The sequence below is a fragment of the Podarcis gaigeae genome (genome assembly GCF_964106915.1).
Source record: "Podarcis gaigeae genome assembly, chromosome: 8".
NCBI classification, from domain to species: domain Eukaryota; kingdom Metazoa; phylum Chordata; class Lepidosauria; order Squamata; family Lacertidae; genus Podarcis; species Podarcis gaigeae.
This window is the reverse complement of record NC_139684.1, coordinates 4,333,342-4,355,444: the sequence shown is the minus strand read 5'-3', so window position 1 is coordinate 4,355,444 and position 22,103 is coordinate 4,333,342. Positions and strand designations below refer to the sequence as shown.

Genomic DNA, 22,103 nt, shown 5'->3' with positions numbered 1-22,103 from the left:
ACATCTTACTTTCTCTAAATTAAAAAGTCCCAAATGCTGCAAACTTTTATTGTAGGGGAGTCTTTGTATTGTAATGGTTTTTAACCAGAGTAACAGCGGTGCTTAGGCCCATTTTGAATGACTGTGAGGGCTCAAGGCTTGAAGGCTTGTGTTAACTTGAATTAAAGGATATATTGACTAAGTATCTCTGCTTAAGGGATACAGTTAACACTATCAAAATGTTTCCCTAAAATGAGATACTTAGTCAATATATTCTATTGGGCAACACTACTAAAAAAACAGGACTTTCTCCTGTGGTGCTACTTGCATAAAGCAATAGCGTATAAGGAAATGAATGTCAATTGAAGAATGCACCATATGTACGGCAATGGCCTTTCCTGGAATGGTGAGATGGGAGGGCACCTACCTGGGTGCTGAATTTTCTGGCTGTTTAAAGCACCACCTTCTTCCTAGTTGAGAGGCTCCAGTTGGAAGAGTGATAACCCAAGTGACGCATGCAGTAAGCCCACAACTTTATAGAGGGGTTACATTTTAGTTGTTGTTGTTGTTGTTGTTTAGTCGTTCAGTCGTGTCCGACTCTTCGTGACCCCATGGACCAGAGCACGCCAGGCACTCCTGTCTTCCACTGCCTCCCGCAGCTTGGTCAAACTCATGTTAGCTTTGAGAACACTGTCCAACCATCTTGTCCTCTGTCGTCCCCTTCTCCTTGTGCCCTCGATCTTTCTCAACATCAAGGTTTGGAGATCACACCTAAAGCCAAAATTGTGTATAGTCAAAACTCATTGAGTTCATGGCGGATGGGATTGCCAAAGCTTTCTGTCTGGGACAACCCAGTCAGATGGGTGAGGTTCAAATAAAAACATCAACATCACCAAGATGCTGCTAGACTCCGGTTTGTTTGCTCCACTATAACTCATTATTTCTGTTTTTCTTCTCTTGTTTCAGACCGGTTTGGAGTGCAGTTCAGTTGATGGACCCAAAGCAGGCCAAATGGAAGAAGGGCCATTTAGCCATGTTGAAGAAAGAAGGTTGAGCGAGGACCGTATGCCTGGCCTGGCCAATGGAGGAGGATCCCAAGCCGCTGGAAGAGGGGCCATGCTGATGGAAACCCCTGCATGGCTCAACAGCTCCTGCGCTGAGCAGAAAGCCAACTGGGAGAGGCTGCCATCTGCCCCAAGCCAGGGAGACTCCTCCAGCAATGCCAACTTGGAGGGCGCTCAGAACTTGGTGGATTTCTCGGCAGCAGCAGAAGCAGCCATGTCTTCACACGGGATGGTGCCTCTGCGGTCCCCTTCCTTGCTGAGCATGCAGCTCTATGAGAAATTCAATGCCGAGATGAATCGCAGCAGTGGGGTAGACAATGACCTGGCAGTGCCTCTTTCCAGCACCTGCTCTGGCAACGAGGACCTGACTGCTCTCAAAGCTGCTCTGAATTATGCAAAGCATGGCGTCAAACCACCCAACTGCAACTGCGATGGACCCGAGTGCCCAGACTACCTGGAGTGGCTTGAGAAGAAGATCAGATTGGCCACTGGAGAGGACCAGAGCTGCATCCCACAGCCTCTCAGCCAGGAACACCAACCCCCCTTAGACAATGGTGCTAATCATAAGCTGATGCCTGCTACAGAAGAGAAGGAGGCTTCGTGTTCCCTGGAGGCCCTCCCTCTTACGGAAAATGCACTGAATATTGCGAAGGAGAAGAACATCAGCCTCCAGACAGCCATTGCTATTGAAGCCCTCACACAGTTGTCAGCTGTTCTTCCTGAGCCAGCCCAAGAGACTCCTCCCCCTCCTCAGAGTCCCTTGCAAGCCATGGCATTCATCTCCAAGGAACAGCTGGAGCAGCCTTCCCGTTTCCCGGCACACAACCACCCCAACTCGGTGCTATCTGAATCCGGTGCTGAGCTGTACCAGAGCCAGGCCTCAAAATCATACATGAGCCACAACCTGCTCCAAGCACCTGCATCATCAGCACCATCTTCCTGGCAGCAGGGAGCAAAGGTTGCTCAGGATATGGCCCCCTATTGCCTTGATCGCAACAACGGACATCTGGAGCCATCAGAGCTGTTCCCCAACTCCTCCACCCCGCAAAAAGTGGAGTTCCCCGAGCAGTGGGGTGATGAAGGCAAGCTGAAGAGCAGCCTATGGGGCCTGCATTCCAACACCCCTCCTTCTCCACTGGTGAGTGACCCCATGGCTGAGCTGGAGCAGCTACTGGGCAGTGCCACGGACTGCATCAAATCCGTATTCAAGCGACCTGAAGCAATGCCCGGCAAAGCCAAAGTTGCCAAGCCAAAGCAGGAGCCATTCGCCCAGAAGGATGACAGCCCCAGCTATCCCAAGGCAGCTTCCTCCAGCCCACAGCTATCGCAGCTCCTGCAGGAGACCAGCTTCCACAAGAAGACCCAGAAGGCTCTGCAGCACCACCTCCACCATAAGCGCAGCCTTTTCGTGGACCAGAAGACACCTCCGGGAAGCCCCCAGGAGCAGATGCCAAACTGGTGGGCTCCCAGCACCCAGGCCCAGCCACCACCACTACCAAAGCCATCAGAAAAGCCTGTCAAGGAGAGGAAGAAGAAGGTCCAGCCTGATAAAAATACTCCAGCCAAGCCGCTGCGCAAGCAAGTCCAGATCAAGAGGTCTAAGCAGAAGGATGCTCAGCCCCTCTTCCTCCCTGTCAGCCAGATCAGCTTGGAAGGACTCCGCTCGGTTGCCACTCCAGAGCGTCCGAACAAAGAGATGCCGCCTGAGCAGCTCCTGATCTCCAGCACCTCTCCCAGGCTCCTGCCCCCTCTTCCCATGCCAGCCAGCCCTGCAGAGCAGTCTCCATTGCAGAAGTTACTTGAAAACAGAAGCCCGGCTCCCAACACTCAGGAAACATGCTGTCCCAACCAGGAGGAGAGCCATTGCTACTACCCTGAGAACTCTGCATGCAACACGGCTTCCCTTGCCGCTCCTGTGCCTGGCTTTGCCCCTTGCTCATCCTCTGTGGCCTGCAGCAATGGGCACGAGGAAGCCTTCCACAGGACTGCAAACCCAGCAGACCACCCTCTCTTCGCCCACAGTTCCATCGCGATGGATGACAAGCTGGAGGAGCTGATCAAGCAGTTTGAAGCGGAGTTTGGAGAAAATTTCAGCTTTCAGAATTCTGAGCTTCCTGCCCCACTGCTCCTTGGGGATGGGCCACTTTCTGTCCCCCACCCTCCTCCTCCTTCTCCTCTGCCCCCATTGTCTTCTCTGAGCCATTCTCCAGAGCCCACGGTGGGCTTAGATGCAGCTCTCCAGCCTCCGGCTAGCAAGGACTGCCCCCTGCCCCTGACAGGTGCTGCCAGTGCGGGTCACAAAACGTTACCCCTCTTGCCAGGGGCTGGGCAGCCTTTTGAAAACCCCTTTGCAGCTCGGTCCCCTAAGCAGATAAAAATCGAATCTTCTGGTGCTATTACCGTGGTGTCCACCACGTGCTTTTACTCTGATGAAAACCAAAACACAGATACCGCTTCCATGGAAGGGACACCAACCAAGGATAAAGTGCCGCTCATGCCTACTCTCAGTGGATTTCTGGAATCTCCCTTGAAGTACCTGGACACGCCAACCAAGAGCTTGCTGGACACGCCTGCCAAGCGCGCTCAAGCAGAGTTCCCGACTTGTGACTGCGTGGGTGAGTCATGTGATTTCCCTGCCCCCTTGTGTCTTGCAAAGGAATAATCCTGATTTCTAAAAAACGAAAACTAGTGTTGCCTGAGGGTGGGTGTTTGTGTCTGTGCACGCGTGTGCACATGTGCGGAGTTGCATGACATTTGCATTCTCCACATCAGGATTTTGAGCTCTTGCAAATAATGCTGAGGCTTTCTGTGTTAACTCTGGCACAAGCTTGAAACAAAAATGAATCTGCAGCACAGGTGCGAACCAGCCTGTATTGCCAGTCCCTTCTAAAGGATTACTTTTCACAAAACAACTAGCTGAGTCATTTTTACTGACTTCTCTTCTGGGGTAAAGTAAAGGTAAAGGTACCCCTGCCCGTACGGGCCAGTCTTGACCGACTCTAGGGTTGTGCGCTCATCTCACTCTAGAGGCCGGGAGCCACTGCTGTCCGCAGACACTTCCGGGTCACGTGGCCAGCGTGACGAAGCTGCTCTGGTGAACCAGCACACAGCACACAGAAATGTCATTTACCTTCCCGCTATAAAGCGGTACCTATTTATCTACTTGCACTTAAGGGTGCTTTCGAACTGCTAGGTGGGCAGGAGCTGGGACCGAATGACAGGAGCTCACCCCGCCGCAGGGATTCGAACCGCCGACCATGCGATCGGCAAGTCCTAGGCGCTGAGGTTTTACCCACAGCGCCACCCGCGTCCCCTCTTCTGGGGTAATGGGGCCTAAACTATGTGTATCTAAGTCAGTGACCATCACCACACCTTGTAGCAGTGAGTTCCCTCAGTTAACTGTGCATAAAGTGAATAAGTGTTTCCTTTTTATCTTCTTAAGAAGCATGGGACTTGTTGCATTTAAGGAGTGCAGGGGCACCCTTGCCATCATCGAGGAAGCTTTAAAAAAGCTGTTTGCACACAATAAGGAACTGTAAGGCCATGTTGCCTGCACAGCATCTGATTGTAGGTGTGGGTTTAGCTGTATGGGAAAAGAGTCTTCAGCTGAGTACAGGTGAAGGGAAGGACCCCATAGGGTTTTGAGCTGGCAGCTCTGCCCTTTCCCACATCTTCCATTGATGACCCCTGCAGCAGAGGTGCCAACTTGGGCCCCAGATTGCGGGTGCCCAGCGGCTCATGCACAACATGATGTCATTGCGTCACTTGCGTCACCATGTGACAACCACTGCCTTGCCTTCGCTGGCTCTCTGGCGTAGCGGCATTGACTGGGACAGGGCCTCTGTTGGCCCCATGGAGATGGCGCCTATGTCATGCCATGTGATGTCACACGCACAATGTTTTGGGTTGCCTTTGAGTTGCCTGGCTGGGCATCCGGGCCCCCCAAAGATGGCACCTTTGCCCTGCAGTGTGGTGGCTGTGAGCTGAATACACCACATGGAAAAGTCAGCTCTTTGTGCTGTGCACATCAGCTTTCTCCATATGGGGGAGAAATAATGCAGTAAGAGAGAAGGCAGCCAAGAGGAGTTACTAAGGACTTATGCCATCAGCTGCTGGTGATAAAACCAGACGGCGCTGCATGTCCATTATTGGTCGTTTGTCTGGATGGCTGCTGTCCAGCTGAGATTTGTTTTCTCTTTCTCTTGGCACTGGGCCACAAAGATGTGCTTGGAATAAAAATTAGGGTTGGGTGAGAAAAGGGCGGTGGTGGGGGAAGCAGGAGTTCCTTTGTCCCTCAGAAACCTTCAAGTCAGCGACTTCCAACTTTGAAAGTGCTTTAACCCCTGTGGAAAGGAGCCTATGCCAACATGGCACACTTCCAGGGGGCCATATGGTGGGAATTGTAGTCCAAAACATCTGGAGGGCATCAGGTTGGCAAAGGCCAATGTAAAGTTTGTAGAGCACCAGCCATGGGCCAGATGTTGTACTGGGCAAGTTCTGAAATATCTCCAAACTCTCTTGCTACGGCTGCCACAATGTTTGAAGAAGCTGCACTTGGTGTGATCACCAACACCGTGCATTATGTAGCAGAGAAGTCTTACGGTGGCCACGGGTCTCAGCCCACTTACTGGCCTTGTGTCAGAGTTGTAGCTAATATTGGTCCCTCCAGATGTTACTGAGCTGCAGCTTCCATCACCCCAGACTTTTGGCCAGGCTGCCTGGGGCTGATGGGAGTTGGGATCCAACAACATCTGGAAGGCCTAGCGTCAAATCATTTCTGCCTTTCATAGATATAATATATAAATGATGTTGGTTTTCCTTTACCATGGCTATATGTGTTTAGTTTGAATTCCTGCCCTATAGTGAAGTATCAGCTGCAACTCTGGGGTGTGGGGACCTGTTTGTGGTCAGGGCCCAACAAATTCATAAGCCAGCCTTCCTAAGCATGTTCAGAGTTATCTGTAAGTTACCAAGTGGCCAAAACTGGAATATATGGTGTTAAGCCTTCCAGCTAATATCAGCAACAGCAGCAGCTACAGCAGCAAAAAAAGCAATTCTAGGATGCATGTTGCTGCCATTGGCTGTGCTCAGCGGGGCTGACAGGAGCTGAAGCCCAACAACATCTGGAGGGCATCAGTTTGCCCATCCATGCTTTGCATAGAATCATAGAATTGTGGAGTTGGAAGGAATCCCAGGGGTCATCTAGTCCAATGCCCTTGCAATGCAAGAATAACAGCTAATGAATCCCCAACAGATAGCCATCCAACCTCTGCTTAACAACCCACCCCCCACAGTGAAGTGGAGTTCATTCCACTGTCAAACAGCTCTTACCTTCATAAAGTTCTTCCTAATGTTTAGTTAGAATCTCCCTCCTCATTTGAATCCATTGGTTCAGGTCCTGCCCTCTGGAGCAGCAGAAAACAAGCTTGTTTCCTCTTCTGTGTGACATTCCTTCATATATATGAAGTTGGCTATCATAGCATCTCTCAGCTTGTCTCTTCTCCAGGCTAAACAGACCCAACTCCCTCAACCATTCTTCAGAAGGTTTGGCTTCCAAACCCTTGATCATCTTGATCACCCTCTATATCTCAGCCAACCTCTGGCCTTCATGCTTTCTGCTCTTGTGAATATCTTTTGTTTGTATTTTTACATGCATTGATGTCTTCCTCTGCCAGCTTCCTCTAGCAACCTCTCCAGGCAGTGATGCTTTCAGAGGTGCCACTGAAATTCCCTTCTCCAGCTGTTTACAGCGAGCCTATCTGTGTTATCCTGCTAAGTCTCTTGGAACATTTTGTTATACAGCAGGTCATACACCTTCAGTTTGGTGGGGGAGTTGCTTTTCAGGTTAGACCTTCAGCCCTGCCCTGGACCCAGTCCAGTAAGGCTGTCCTTAGCTTCCTAACAGATTAGCAGGCATAGGCAAACTCAGCCCTCCAGATGTTTTGAGACTACAATTCCCATAATCCCTGCCCACAGGTCCTGTTAGCTAGGGATGATTGGAGTTGTAGTCCCAAAACATCTGGAGCGCCGAGTTTTCCTATGCCTGGTATTAGGCTCAGTTTTTCGACCTGGAAAACAGGCGTAGCTTCTTCCTTCCTCACTGTATTTTCAGAAGAGTAATGAGCACTCATCAAGTCCCCCCCCCCAATCTGAAAAAAGGCTCAATGAAGGGATTTGATAATGAGTGACTGGTTGAATCAGGCTGTAAATAGCTATGTACCTGGTTGCCAATGGTGAGTAAGAAATTTTTGCAAGTGACCAGTGAGTGGACCTGGGCCAATGCCAATTGTTTTCTTTTAGGGTATATCTTACTAACTTAAGGACCTCTGGGCAGGTGGGCTTGCAACTTTTGTGGACTTGTTTGCAAAACAATTTTACTGTTTTAACACTTATAAAGCCATCTTACATGTTGCTATGTCACTGATTAACTGATCTTTGGCTGGCCACTAGTAGCTGAAATCAGGCCATTTGGTCAGCATAGACCAACCATGCCGATGCCTTTGCATTTCCTGCCCTAGCAGTGGAACTGGCCAAGATTTAAGGATTTCTGTTTTGGGTCTCTTGTTATTTTAAAGTAGCTTGGCAACTGAGCCAAGTGTAGTCTGGCCAAAGCCAGTCTCATTCAGACTTCAAAGAAAAGACCAGCTGTGTTTACACCCAACAGAGGGCAAATCCTTGCAGCCTGCAAGGAAAAAGAGATAGTGGAGCAACTCTCACCTTACTGGAAGGTTTGGTTGCTTTATTGTTTGCTTGTTTCAAGAACAAATATGGGAAGAAGGAGATGATGCTTCTCAGTTCTGGAAAGGCAACTCCATAGGTGCAGCTTCCAACAATTGCCACAAAGCTGAAATCATGCTTCACCTAGGTTGGTGGCTTTTGCTGAATCGGTTTTGATGAGAGCCAAGCACCAGTGTTCTAAATTCCCAGGTAGGTACCAGGCGCATTTTGCTACTGGCACAGGTCCAATCACGACTACGTGGAGAGTTTGGGGCACCAGGTTGGCAACTGAGCCAACTGACTTGCATGCAGTCCTCCATCATCAGTTCAAGGAAAGTAGGTGCAGTGCTGAGTACAGAGATATTTGACTGTGCTGCAGCCTCTCCACAGGCCACCCAAAGAGAACTCACAAACCACTGTTTAAAAACCTCTGCCTTGTTCCATAGTTAATATCATTTCCATTTCCATTGGGTGTGTTTCTCCTTCTTGCATACTGGGACAAGTGAATTGTTGTAAGAGTAAGCTACAGTCAAGCAATGTAGTTGAGATCATAAACATGTAGAATTGTAGCATTGGAAAGGACCCCAAGGGTCATGGAGTCCAAGCTCCTGTGAATCAACATCCTCTTGTGGTGACCATAACCTAGGTTTGAAGCGCCGTTTGGTGCCCTGCTTATATATCTGAGTTTCTAACACCACCAAGCACTTGCTTGATTCAGTCAGTTAGGATTGCAGGAGCCTTTGGTGTGATAGTTGGCTGAAAGGGACTGTGAATCCCCCAGGACCTGCTAGGGCTTGACAGCATGAACTGTCTTTTCCATTTACTCTCAGAGTCAAAGGTATGGAAGGTAGCAAGTGGTAGTTTCCAGGGCTTTACTTGTGACTCTGCCAGCAGAATTCAGCCTTGGATTTGTACTTACACTTGCACTTGGACTGTTGTTTCTGAGGGGAAGAGAGTGGCATAGCAGTGAACTCAACCCAAGGTGGGGACTCTTGTCTTTCCAGCTATGAAGTGGTATGGTGTCCCAAAAGTTCACAAGCTCATAGAACTGTAGAGTTGGAAGGGACCTAAACCGTAGTCTAGTCGAATCCCTGACAGATGGTGTTGGGTCACTGTTGCCAACTTGTGCATGAAATGGATGAGACAGATTGGGCTCTAGTCTGGCCTTCTCCAGCTGCTCTCCAACTTTTTGGGGCTACAGCTCCCATCAGCACCAGCCAGCATGGGTTTGCCATTGTTCTGATGATCTATGAGAAGTTGAAGAAGCCCTAGTGGCAGGGCGGTGAGGGCTGAGGACACTGATTTCATTCTGTGTTATGCATAACACTGGCCTGACGTGCTCCTAGAACAGGCATAGGCAAACTCTGGCCCTCCAAATGTTTTGGAACTACAACTCCCATCATCCCTAGCTAACAGGACCACTGGTCAGAGATGATGGGAATTGTAGTCTCAAAACATCTGGAGGGCCGGAGTTTGCCTATGCCTGTCCTAGATCTCTGACAGCTGCTTTCAAGGGGCTTCCAAATAAAGCTTCTGGAGCCCTTTTTGGCATTAATGCAGTGTCAGATGGGAAAGGCTTGGTCTGGTGGACCCAATTGGTCTAATTAAGCCAGAAGGCACAGGTAGGAATGTTATTGTAGCTTTTCACTATCTTACTAAGACCTGCCTTTTCTCCCAGGCCTTTGGAGAACTAACTAATACTGCCTTAGGTCTAGGTGCTTTTGTACACCTCATGGTCTTAGTGCAGTCATGTTGTGTTGCAGTGTATGGAATTGCTTTTAACTGACCTTAGTCTGTTGGACTACCTTTATATTGTTGTCTAGGGCTTCTGGTGAAAATTGGTTTATAAATTCTATGAAATAAATAAATCAAATAAAAAAATAACTTCCATGAGTAGCCTTGTTGGTTTATTTGAAGAGGATCCCAAAGTCATAGGAGAGCAATAAATTGATTAGGTAGGACCAAGTGAAATGTCACAAACAACATGATCATTTTTTCTGCAGGATTTTTCTCTGTGACATTTTGGTTGGTCCCAGACTGTTTTAACGGATCACCTTTAATTAAGGTTTAAGGATGCAGTCCTAACTAGGGCTGGGCAATATATGCTTTCCAACATCGTAATATATCGCCAGCAAAACTTCACGATGTGGTGGTATATTACGATGTCCGAAAGGAGATGGGGAGGAAGAAGGCAGTTGCTGGCCATGGATGCGATTAGCATCACCCTGTGCAGCTTCTGCCTCTCCTGGCAAGGCTGGGCAGGTGATACTACCCTGGGCAGAGCACAGCAGCCAGGGTACCACATGGCCTGGCACTGGCACTGCCAGCCGCAGCTCGCCCCAATGATAGTCTCTCACTGTACAAGCGGCGGCTACCACAAACCACTGTTCTGCTCTGTGCAAGGAGGAATGGAGGGAGGAAGCGGCACTCACATGGCCAGGGAAATAAATGAAGGCACTGGCTTGCAGGCAGGCAAACCCCACTCCTGAGGCCAGCCGCTGGGCTGTGGGGTGTGTTTGGGTCTGTGGGTGGGTGTGAGCAGGGCCAGGGATTAGTGATACATTGTCTGATTGGAAATTTTAAAATCGCTCTTGCCATTTTAAATTTAAACCAGTTTCAGGCAACGTATCGATACATTGCCCAGGCCTAGTCCCAACCATGTCTACTTAGAAGTAAAGTCCCATGTAATGGAGCTAACTTCCAGATAAGTGAGGTGAGGATATCTGCAACCTTAGTTAATTAACTGGTGAAAGCAGTTTCAGCTGAGAGAGGCTACATAAATAGCTAGCTGTTGCTATTTTGGTTCCAGTTTGTTATTGTTATAAATACAGTGGTATCTCGGGTTAAATACACTTCAGGTTACATACGCTTCAGGTTACAGACTCCGCTAACCCAGAAATAGTACCTTGGGTTAAGAACTTTGCTTCAGGATGAGAACAGAAATTGTGCTCTGGCGGCGTGGCAGCAGCGGGAGGCCCCATTAGCTAAAGTGGTGCTTCAGGTTAAGAACAGTTTCAGGTTAAGAACGGACCTCTGGAACGAATTAAGTATTTAACCCGAGGTACCACTGTATAACATTATTTTGTTAGGAAATAGAAGATATTGGCAGCCATCCTCTTTCCCCATCAATGAGTTGTAGCTTTTGTTTACTAAATTGTAGGTTATCTTATGACAAAGGCCGCAGGAAGGGTAAATCTCAGCTCCCAGCTAGTTGGTATGGGATTCATTAGAACTGGCTTATTAAGATGGGCATGTGGACCATTTGGGAACCTTTCAGAGATGCAGAGCTGGAGGCATTCCTGTTTTTCAGTCAGATACCTTTGTTGTGCTCTGTGGAAACAGGAAACAGAAGCACTTTGTTTTCAGAGCAGGGAGGGAAGGAGGAGAAATAAGTTTTGAGCTCAGGTCAGTGTTGCCATTTGAGCAGTGAAGAATTTTGTATTTGTAGCTTACCTTAATTACTAGGTCAGCAGACCCGAGATCTTAACCAGAAGGGCTTTCCCCTGATCTTGCTTAGGGCCTCTAGATGTGGCTGCACTTTTGTCTGGGGTTGCAAATATCAGCCTGGGACCAGTCCTTTTTGCTACTCCAAGTAGGTGAGAGGTCCCTGCCACTCTAGGATCTCCTGCATGTTTCTTAAGGCATTTGAATGAATATTATGAAATACACAGCAATATTGCAGAGGGAGGATGCACATCTTTTAGCCTGTACTTTTGCTTCTTTAACACTACTTATATATAAAATGCCACCAGCTCTCAAGGAGCCGACAGGGAGAACAGGTCATTTGCAGAACAGAAAATGACAGTGACATGGCTGCTAACTTATGGTTAGTTTCTTTATTAAGGAAGCAGAACAGAGAAAACGCTGAGACTTCTGAGGACTGCTGCTAACTTGGGGATTAGGCATCCCCAAACTCGGCCCTCCAGATGTTTTGGGACTAGAATTCCCATCATCCCTCACCACTGGTCCTGTTAGCTAGGGATGATGGGAGTTGTAGTCCCAAAACATCTGGAGGGCAGAGTTTGGGGACTACAACTCCCATCATCCCTAGCTAACAGGACCAGTGGTCAGGGATGATGGGAATTCTAGTCCCAAAAATCTAGATTAACCAGTTGCCTGGACTGGCTTGTAACTCCGCCCACTCACACTCTAACCCTCTATGTCAAGCACCTTCCTAAGGGACCTTCCCTGTTTCTGCCTGGCTCTCTCTCTCTGACTGTCAGCAGAGAAGCTGTCAGGGTGTCTCTGTGGTGGAGCTGCCAGGTCTGATTCCTGTGGGCACTCACCTCTCTTCCATCTGTGGAGGCAGAGCATAGCCATTGTGGCTGGTACCCATCTCCCGCCCCTCCCTGTTCAGGCTTGGAATTGAGCTTGCAGAAAGAAGCCACAAACAACAGAGTTCCCCACTTACTTGGAGAGTTAGTATAATGCTTAGCCTGTTCTTGATGATGTCATGGGGAAGACAGCAGAGTCAGGTGTCTCCCACAGCTTCCCCTATGAAACTCCAACCAGCCTACCTGCCTAATTGACCTTTCTTGCTGCTTCTGCGGTGGCAGCAGCAAGGGAGTAGTTGGGACTGGAGAACCTCCAGCCAATGACCTCCAGTTATTGGACTCTGTCAGTCTTAGCTGGCCTGGCCAGTGAGTCAGGATAATGGGAGTTGTAGTCCAGCAACATTGGAGGGCACCAGTCCTCTACTCCTAGAATAAAGGAAATTTATTTCTTTGAAAATAATTTTAGGCCACTTTTGAGCATAAGCTTCCAAAGTAGTTTGTAATTTATCATTTTGTGTAAATCACAGTGCAGTTTAAAATCCCAGTTGTGTTTTGATGAGCTGTGTGTCTGCTCCCTCCCTCCCCACCTCCTCGTTTTTGCAGTTTCAGTGGGGCATCTGACCAAGGGCTTCATTCTGCCCACCTTCAGCTTAACAAACTTTCAGTTACACCTGTTCCCTTTGCTATAAAAAGGCAAAGACATCGAGGTGAAATAATTAATCTGGTTTTGTTTTTAAACAGAGCAAATAGTGGAAAAAGACGAAGGGCCCTATTACACCCACCTGGGATCTGGACCAACTGTGGCAGCCATCAGGGAACTCATGGAAGAACGGTAAGTTGCAAAACATGTGCAGTTTAAAAAGATTTCTTCTCTTTTCTTTTTTAAAATTCTTGCATCAACATAGATAACCTTCAACACTTTGATTCTGCGATCACCATAACTCCCTATAAAAGGGAGCCAATAGCCCCATAATTATTATTTTTTTAAAAAAATTATGGGGTACCTGAATCCTTTTTAAAACAGGTCTTTTCGGCAGAAGAGGTATTTCACAAAACAGCTGTGTCAAAAATAAAAATTTTCCCTTGTCAGGTATAGGAGGTGGGGAAGGGGCAGGGAAAGAAAGTAAGAATAAGGTTTTCATGCAAGTGACTCCAAATCCTTTCCTGACTTGGAGTGACACAAATTTTATATATTTACTGAAGTTCTGTGCAAATCTGGAATATTGAAAAACTTACATTTAAAAGAAGAATGAAAAGGAATGTGTGCCTGACAGGTATGCAAATACCTGTGCACATGTCCCCAGTAGACTTTGCTGTGATTCTGTGGGAATCTGGAATATTGGAAAACTTGTAGTTCGAAATTAAATTAAAGAAGTGCTTACACACAAAGAACCAAATACTTGCACACAGTGCCCACAATGGGCCTCAGACGTTTGGAACTTACAGTGTGGGGGAAAGTACTATTTGGGAGCCAGTGTGGTGTAGTGGTTAGAGCAGGCATAGGCAAACTGCCCTCCAGATGTTCTGGGACTACAACTCCCATCATCCCTAGCTAACAGGACCAGTGGTCAGAGATGATGGGAATTGTAGTCTCAAAACATCTGGAGGGCCCAGGTTGAGGAAGCCTGGCCTAACCTATCTTGAAGGGGTGATGGCAATTAAATGAGGAGGGAGAGAACCATGTATGCCACCTTGAGCTCGTTGGATATTAATGCAACAAGCAAACAGCAGCACACAGCGTGAATACATCCCATCAGGCGCTACCCACTAGTGTGGACAGGAAGCACCAAGATCGGAGGCATAATAATTTTGAAAGTGCTCATAGATGGTTGAAGGAATACAAATGTGAATGTGGAAACAGTGACCCACATATGCCTGAAACCTTGAATGTCCTAGGGTTGGTGCAGTCTTGGTGGAGATTCCTCTGCCTCTGGACTTACAGACCTCTCTGCCTCTTCTCCTTTCTGCTTCAGCTCTTAGTGCTGCAGGCGTACAGTCTCAGTCCTCTGTTTTGACTGGCAGGTCCATATATGCTGAGTCAGGCATTCAGCCCAAAGACATAGGGCCTGAGCAGACCTCTTCATTTCCCTGTTATATGGCAACATGCATTGTGGCCTGAAACCAGCCAACCCAATTGAACTGATCTGAACTTGTTTGTGTGTTACTGATCCTGATCACTCTGTCCTACCACCTAGACTTTTAAAAACACATGAGAAAACAGTTTAAACATACTAGCAAATTGGTTTCCTCCTTTAGAGAGAAGGGTTTTAATATAAATTATGCTACACATATTATATATGTGTATGTAAAAGTAGCCTCCTGCCAACCTAGCAGTTCGAAAGCACATCAAAATGCAAGTAGATAAATAGGTACCGCTCCGGCAGGAAGGTAAACGGCATTTCCGTGCACTGCTCTGGTTCGCCAGAAGCGGCTTAGCCATGCTGGCCACATGACCCGGAAGCTGTACGCCGGCTCCCTCGGCCAATAAAGCGAGATGAGCGCCGCAACCCCAGAGTCGGTCACGACTTGACCTAATGGTCATGGGTCCCTTTACCTTTACCTTTATGTAAAAGTAGTAGTTGTTGAAGTACATTATCTCTTAGTTGGTTGCCTCCAACTAAATTCCATTCACAGTAGAAGCATTGAAACTAATGGGCCTGCGTTAGTCATGTCCATTCATTTCAATGGATCTTCTCTGAGTAGGACCCACTGATATTATTTACACGGGGTGGGGGCAGCACACATCTTTTTTGCATATTCAGATTCAGTGAAAGTAAACCCTTCAATGTAAATTTGGTTAATTTTTTTTTTAAAGGGAAGATATGCCTCTAATCTTTCTTTAAAAAAACCTCCCAAAGTAAGATGTTTTTTGTTTTTTTTAAAGGTTTAATAATTACTTGTGAAATGTGGTAGAAATCTATTGGAAGACAGCATATGTCCCACTTCGCAGGGTTGGTGTGGGGATTAAATTAAGCAAGGGGAGAACCATGTACTTCACCTTGAGCTCCTTGTAGAAAACGGTGGGATATAAATACAATAAAGTAAATAAATAAAGTCCACATGAGTTTTCTGAGAAGGGAGGAGGGAGCATGCAGCTTGTTTCTCATCCTCCAAATCATGGTTTGGAGAATTGTGTGAAGACTGCCATGTTTTAAAAAGGGAAGGTTGGGCTGAGGCTCACATCCTCTCAGGTTTAAAAATGTAAGATGTTCAGGTACTTCTTTTAATTGTTGCCAGTAGAAGTGTTGTCTCCCTGGCTCATCCAGAAGGTCACTTGAATTTTAGGTATAACATACAAGAAAGAGGTGCTTTCCCCCTCTTGTTTCCATTGAGGAGTTTTACCCAGGCAACAGGGAGGCTTAGTGCTGCAGACTGCTTGCAGGTGGGCCGACACATGTTCAGACTGATTAGGTTACTCCCCTGCAGTTGACTCATAGACTGCTGAAGAAGCTGAGTCACCTCTAAACACATTGCCACTGAATCACCATCGCAGGCAGCACAACCAGGGCTGGCTGGGAGGCTGACGACCCTAAAGGCGGAGGTGGGAAAAGAACCTCTGTGCATCAATAACTGATATGAAGAACAGCTCCCACGCTCAGTGAGTCCTTTTGAGAAGCACGTCTTCTGCAATAAAGTGAAATGCAACCTTTTCCCAGTGAATAGCAAAGCCCCAGTGGGTGACCTCCGGTATCTTGGAGATACTGCTCTTTGGGAAGGTTGAGTTGCAATTAATAGAACTAAGGTAGGAAGTTGTATTTGCCTGTCTCCTAGCTATGATGCCCCAAAGCACTGGGATGGCAAAACAATAACCACACCAAGCATTTTAGAGTGCATGTTGGGTGAAACCTACACAAACCAGTCCTTCCACTTGCAGGTAGCCTCCCTTTGTTCTTCCTTTCACACAAGCAGCGGAACAAGTCATGTTTCATTTCCTAACCACAGCTTCCTGTTGCATCCAAACACCCAAACTATGGTGAACAGCTCACAAACAAGCTAGAATATTAAACCATGGTTTTGAAGTTAGCTTACTATCCTGGCTAGCAGGGCTGTCTTAAGCATATGTGGCACTGGGGTGCAAAGATCCACCCGGCACCTGCCACCCCAGGTTGCCCAGGCCTAGGCACGCAGGAGGGTGGAGTCGGCTGGCCGTCTCAGCATCTTGCTGGCTCAGTTGCCCCTGAACTTGCACAGAGCCACCCGCAGCAGAAGAGTTCACTGTGGCGCTCCGACCGACAGATGGGCTCTTCCCTGGACTCAACTCTTGGGCTCTTGGGCTCTTGACCTGCCACCCCTGAGATCCCAGCGTCCGGGTGCCCTGCACCCCTAGCGCCTATGGGTAAGACGGCCCTGCTGGCTAGTTTGAAAGCCATTTGGCAAGTGGAAGCCCAACCCACCTTGTAATCTTTCTCCAGTCTTTCAGGAAGAGGTTTCACTCAGATAGTCCTCTAGAGCAGAGCTCTCAGTCATGTGCCCTGTTTGTCTTCCTAATGTTGTGACTTTTCCAACCAGGTATGGTGAGAAGGGAAAAGCCATCAGAATTGAAAAAGTGATCTACACAGGGAAGGAAGGAAAGAGCTCCCGCGGTTGCCCCATTGCGAAGTGGGTAAGTGGCTGCCCTCCTTTCCCCTGGCATTTAGCATTTATCCCAGAAACTTGGCTGAATAGCAGTTCCTATGCAGTCACTGCCAGCAAACAAGAATGTTCCCAAATTCTGCCCAAAAGACCCTCAATGACTCTCATTGCAGAAATAGTGGAAGGAAGATACAATTTCATAGTGGTGGTGGTAGTGGAGGAGGAGGAGGAGAGGGGCAAGGGCTCGCACCTAGGATGCCACTTCACTCCAGTTGCTTGGGCAAAGCAATGGAGGAAGGCTTCTACAGCCCACTTATGGTCTTTCCAGAGGGATCCGGCTGCCACTGTGGGAAACAAGATGCTGGACTGGGTGGGCTTTTGGTGGTCTGATCCAGCAGTTAGGCATCTCTTATGTTCAGGCATTGATGTGGAGACTGTCACCAGCCAACAGAAGTGCAGCACTGCCATGCCAGGGCAGTCAGCAGCAACTGCAGTTCCTTCAATTGTATGGAAAATAAGTCTACAGTGTTTCACTTTGCCCCATTAATGTTGACTTCTCTTTGGGCAGTTCTGCCCAGGAGGTTGGGCAGCACCACTCTGGCCCCGTTGGGGGAGGATGGCAGGGTGAGGTTGGAGGCCGTATTTTCCTTAACCAAGCAATATCCTCTCCTGTTTTCCAGGTCATCAGGAGGCACAACTTAGAGGAGAAGCTCTTGTGCCTGGTGCGACACCGTGCTGGTCATCACTGCCAGAATGCTGTCATCATTATCTTGATTCTGGCCTGGGAGGGGATCCCTCGTGCCCTGGGGGACACCCTGTACCAGGAGCTCACTGACACGCTCACCAAATATGGAAACCCCACCACCCGCCGATGTGGGCTGAACGACGAGTAAGTTCCTTTAGCCCTGGCTAGGCTGCTGGAGACAAGAGGCTGGTGGGACACAGCATTTTCCCAGAGATCTTGGCCGGGACGAGACAAAGCAGCTAACCACAGCCCTGTTCTGCTTGTGTGTGTGTGTGTGTTTATTTGCCCATGGTTTACTCTGCAGTATGAAGTTTGCCTCACTTGCCTGAGCAATGGAATTGATTTACTGAAAGTTTCCTTGGACTTATTGACTCCTGATTTCTGCTCCTGAAGAGGTGAACATGTTACCTCAAAAACTAACAAGTTTCTCCTGCTTTCCCTCCTTCCTTCTCTCCCCTGACTACCATTGATTAGGGGCCAAATGGAAGATCCTTGGGTCCATATCAAACTTGCCCCCTCCAGGCCAACATTTTGAGCTCTTCCCTGCTTAAAATTATCAGATTCCGTGATAATGGGAATTGGCAATCCTTTTTTAAAAAACAACAATCTTGACATGAGACAAAAATACTAGAACCACACCGTCGGAACCGCCCCCACCAGAGCACTTTTACCTTCTGGAGCTTTTGTGCCAAATGGACCTTAAGCCTCCCACACAACGCAAAGGGTTTTTTAATTTTTAAGTTCTTTGCCTTGCTTACCAGCTCTGGGAGGCTCTCATAGGGATGTGTGAGACATCATGAGAGCCTCTCAGAGCCCACATGAGAGCCTTCTAGTAAGCAAGACCGTAAGCAAGACCGAGATAAAATAAGACTTTATTCGCATTAGCCAGTGGCCATAGCAACAGTAAAACATTACAGTATACGCAGAAAAGGAAATTTGATATAAGAGCACAATTTAAAGTCCTGAATCAGCTGTCAGTTAGCGGCCCTTATTCAGATTGCCCCTGCTATGAACCTAGCAACCTTTGCTGTTGTCTGCTCATTTTGATCTGATAGAAGAAAGGACATTGTGGCAGTGTTTGAGCGCCCTGGGATGGTTAGTACGAGTGGGGTGATGATCTTGTTCCTCAGGCCTTCATAGAGAGTACAAGACAGGAGGACGTGTGCCGCTGTTTCAGTGCTACCATCTCCACGGGGGCAAAGGCGTTTCTCAGGCGAGATCTTTTGGAATTGACCCTCAAGTACCGCAGATGGCAAAACATCCAGTCTTGCAAGTGTAAAAGCACGTCTGTATTTTGGGATAATACGTTTGTGCACATATGGGGCCAGAGGATCAAAATGGAGAGGTGGAAAATGAACATACCAAGGGCAGAATTTCCTTATAGTGGCCAAGTTATTCTGATGTTCGATATCTTTTAGACGTTGACCAATTAGACTGTTTGCTTTAGTTGGGCCCATAGTGAGTAGGTGTTGTGGGGATAGGCCACAAAAGTGAAGTTTTTCATAGACGGTTTTAAGCCAGGCACTTTTATGGGAGTCTTGAAGTACTAGGGATAGTAAACCGGGGCGGGGGGGGGGGGGGATTTGAGTTCAGGCGGAGCCAGAAGTTAAGAGTTCTTTGCCAAGTCCGTACTTCTACTGAAGGGAGACTTGCCTCCAGTCTCAATGATGCGTTTGGGACGCATGGCGGTACAGAAAAAATCTGCCTTAGAAACTTTGATTGAACAGCTTCCAAAGTGCTAAGGTGGTTACCAGTCCAAATCTGAGCCCTGTATAGTAGCTGTGCTAGGGGTTTAGTTTAGAAGACTTCTAGGGCTGATGGTATATGTTTGCCACCCTTTGTATGGAAAAAGCAAGTCAAAGTCTTGGCACTTTGGGATGCTTTTTCTTTTGCACATTTTGGTGCGCTCCCCATGACCCCATGGACTGGAAGATAAGGCTCAAATATTTGAAAGCTTTGACCTGTTCAATTGGCTGATTGTCCATACGCCAACTGTGGGGCCTATATTTTCTTGAGAAAACCATAACTTTGGCTTTCTGATAGTTTACGACCAGGTGTTCTCTCTGGCAATACACTGAGAATTCTCTTATCAATCTTATTAGACCTATTTTTGTTTGGGATAAGAGCACCGCGTCATCAGCATATAATAGTACAGAGACTGGTTTTGAGGCCAGTTTAGGGGCATGGAACTCTGGAGATGTTAGGCACTGGACCATGTCATTTATGTATAGGTTAAAGAGTGCCGAAGCTAAAATGCATCCTTGCTTGACTCCCTTTGTGGCTGGTACAGATCCTGTAAGTTGGCCATTTGTAGAGCAACGCACTTTCAGCACAGTGTCTTTATAAAAGCAGTTAATCAGATATAATAATCTTTTGTCTATGCTTGAGGTGTTCAGTTTAGCCCATAGTCTTACTCGTGAGATTGATTCAAAAGCAGCTTTCAAATCAATGAAAGCAGCATACTTGGTGCACTTATCTATGAGGTAGGCTAGGATTAAGCAATGGTCTATAGTAGATCTACCTTGCCTGAATCCTGCTTGCTCTTTCACAAGGATAGCCTCAACATCAATCCAGTTGATTAATTTATTGTGGAGGCATTATGCATATAATTTACTAACTATAGTCAAGAGGCTGATAGGTCTGTAGCTGGCCGGATCCGATGTAGGCCCCTTTTTGAATATTGGGATGATTACTGCAATGGCCCAGCTGTCAGGGAGTAAACCAGAAGAATCAATGTGAGAGAATATTGCTGCAAGCAGAGGTGCCCACCAGTCAATAGTGGACTTCAAAAGTTCTGGGGGCAGGTGATCAATGCCTGGGGCTTTTTTGTTTTTTAGCTGCGTAATTAGGTCTTTTACCGCAGTCGTGGACACTGGGGGCCAAGCTGGTAAGTTTTCTGGATATACTGTTGGGTGATTAAGCTGAGCATCCTGGTCTAGGAAAAGTGAGCTGTAGTACTGCGTCCATTCTTAGGGTTCAACAGTACAAATTGGCCCACTCAATGCTCCAGTAGGCCTGATATGGTACGCCAGAAACAGGATGTGTCCTTGTTGTGCGAGACCTTTATTAGGCTGTACCAGGCGTTTCTTCCAGCTCTGCAAGACAGAGAGCTTAAAAGCTGTTTCTGTGCTGGGGAATACCCTGTACAAAAATAGCTTTTAAGCTCTCTGCATTCTGTGCATTCAATTTGTTCAGTTTTAGCCAGCCAGCCTTCAGCCAGGTAAAGTTGAAACTGCACATGTTACCTGTACACAATAAATCGTTATCTGTACACAATAAATCGTAGCTATGTGTGTTAGAAAGCTCCCATGATTATGAATACTTATTTAGAGATAAGACCATAAGATTTAAGCTCATTAAAATATTGCAGCATATTAGCCACTGATAAGACAGGTATACATAACAGTTAATGCACTATGTTGCAAGCACATTAAGAGTTAATCTTGGGAATAAACTTCACATCACATTAATATGAGCACAACCCATACCTCCCACATTAACAGAAAGGAAAGGAAATCCCCTTAACTGCTTTATAAGTCAATGCTTTTTAGAGGTCAAGTGTTGGTTTATGGTTGTGCTCCCTTGATGGGCACCTCCTGATGGGGGGATTTGGCCTTCCCAACTCATTTGTGGTTGACACCTTTAGATTCAGTGGGTTGGGAATGGCAAGAGCACAGGTCAGTAGCTCCATTTGGCTGCTGTGGACAGCATCTGAAATGCCTTCCTTTGTGTTCATTGCAGCCGGACCTGCGCATGTCAAGGCAAGGACCCCAACACCTGCGGTGCCTCTTTCTCCTTCGGCTGCTCTTGGAGCATGTATTTCAATGGGTGCAAATATGCTCGAAGCAAAACGCCCAGGAAATTCAGACTTCAGGGAGACAACCCCAAAGAGGTTAGTGAGACACCCACCCACCACCATGCCTCCCTTTGTTTTGCTTGTTCATTTTTCAAGGGGCATTAGGGCTCCAGGGTTCACCAGAATCTCTTAAGGGGAAGAGCAATGACACGGGATTCTGGCAAAGTTCATGTGAGACTTCCCCAAAAGTAGGCTGACCAAATACCTGCTTGCATTTGGTCAAGCAAGTCATTGCTTTCCTTCTTGTAAACGTGAAAGGGCTGGAAAGTAGCCTCTACAAACCATACCAGAAATAGGTGGATGGAAAAAGTTTTGGAATTTGTCCTAATGGCAAAAATATTTAAGAACTGAAGGCGGGGGCTGCTGGCGGCACTAATAGGGAAACTGTATCACGAATTGTAACCATTGTACTGATTACTCCAGAATGAATTTCTTGCTTCCTCGTTTGAAAGGTGTTCACAGTTCTTATAAATAATATAGGTTATTGATCACTATGGATCCAACTAAGTTCTGCTCAGAGTAGATCAGGTGAAATGAATGAACCTAAGCTTGTCGTGCCCATTCATGTTGGTGGGTCTACTGTGAGTAGGACTGGCATTTGGCTACAACGCTATGATGCTAGCTTTTAATATTTGGTAGAAAGGATTGGGTCTGGGTGAAACGCTTGGAAGTTATTACCTCTTGTTTTGGAAATGTCCTTGCCAGCAGTAGTTTTTGATGCAGCTCCTTTGAAATGCTTTACTATGGATCTATTAAAAAAAGGTGAAAGGGTTAGAGGCTGTGTTGTCCTGTAGAAAAGCCCCTGCTTTGTGTGCAGAAAGTCCCAGCCTGAATGAATCTCTGGCATCTCCCATGAAAAAGGATTGCAGGTGGTGACAGCGAGGTAGGAAATGACT

At 47.3% G+C, this 22,103-nt stretch overlaps 1 protein-coding gene and 1 long non-coding RNA gene across 7 annotated transcripts in view; one reads left to right on the top strand and one right to left on the bottom strand.

Moving 5' to 3' along the window:
* The window catches only part of LOC310851240, a 984,470-nt gene that overhangs the window by 366,168 nt on the left and 596,199 nt on the right, over nt 1–22,103 (bottom strand). The gene's annotated exons all lie outside the window — the stretch shown is intronic.
* The window catches only part of TET3 (tet methylcytosine dioxygenase 3), a 106,787-nt gene that overhangs the window by 66,188 nt on the left and 18,496 nt on the right, over nt 1–22,103 (top strand). For all 6 annotated transcript variants that reach the window (XM_083753113.1, XM_083753114.1, XM_083753115.1 and 3 more), the window contains 5 exons: nt 946–3,658; nt 12,776–12,866; nt 16,544–16,637; nt 17,287–17,495; nt 21,093–21,243. In XM_083753113.1, the coding sequence (XP_083609239.1) occupies nt 946–3,658; nt 12,776–12,866; nt 16,544–16,637; nt 17,287–17,495; nt 21,093–21,243 (3,258 nt within the window). The remainder of the gene's footprint in view (nt 1–945; nt 3,659–12,775; nt 12,867–16,543; nt 16,638–17,286; nt 17,496–21,092; nt 21,244–22,103) is intronic.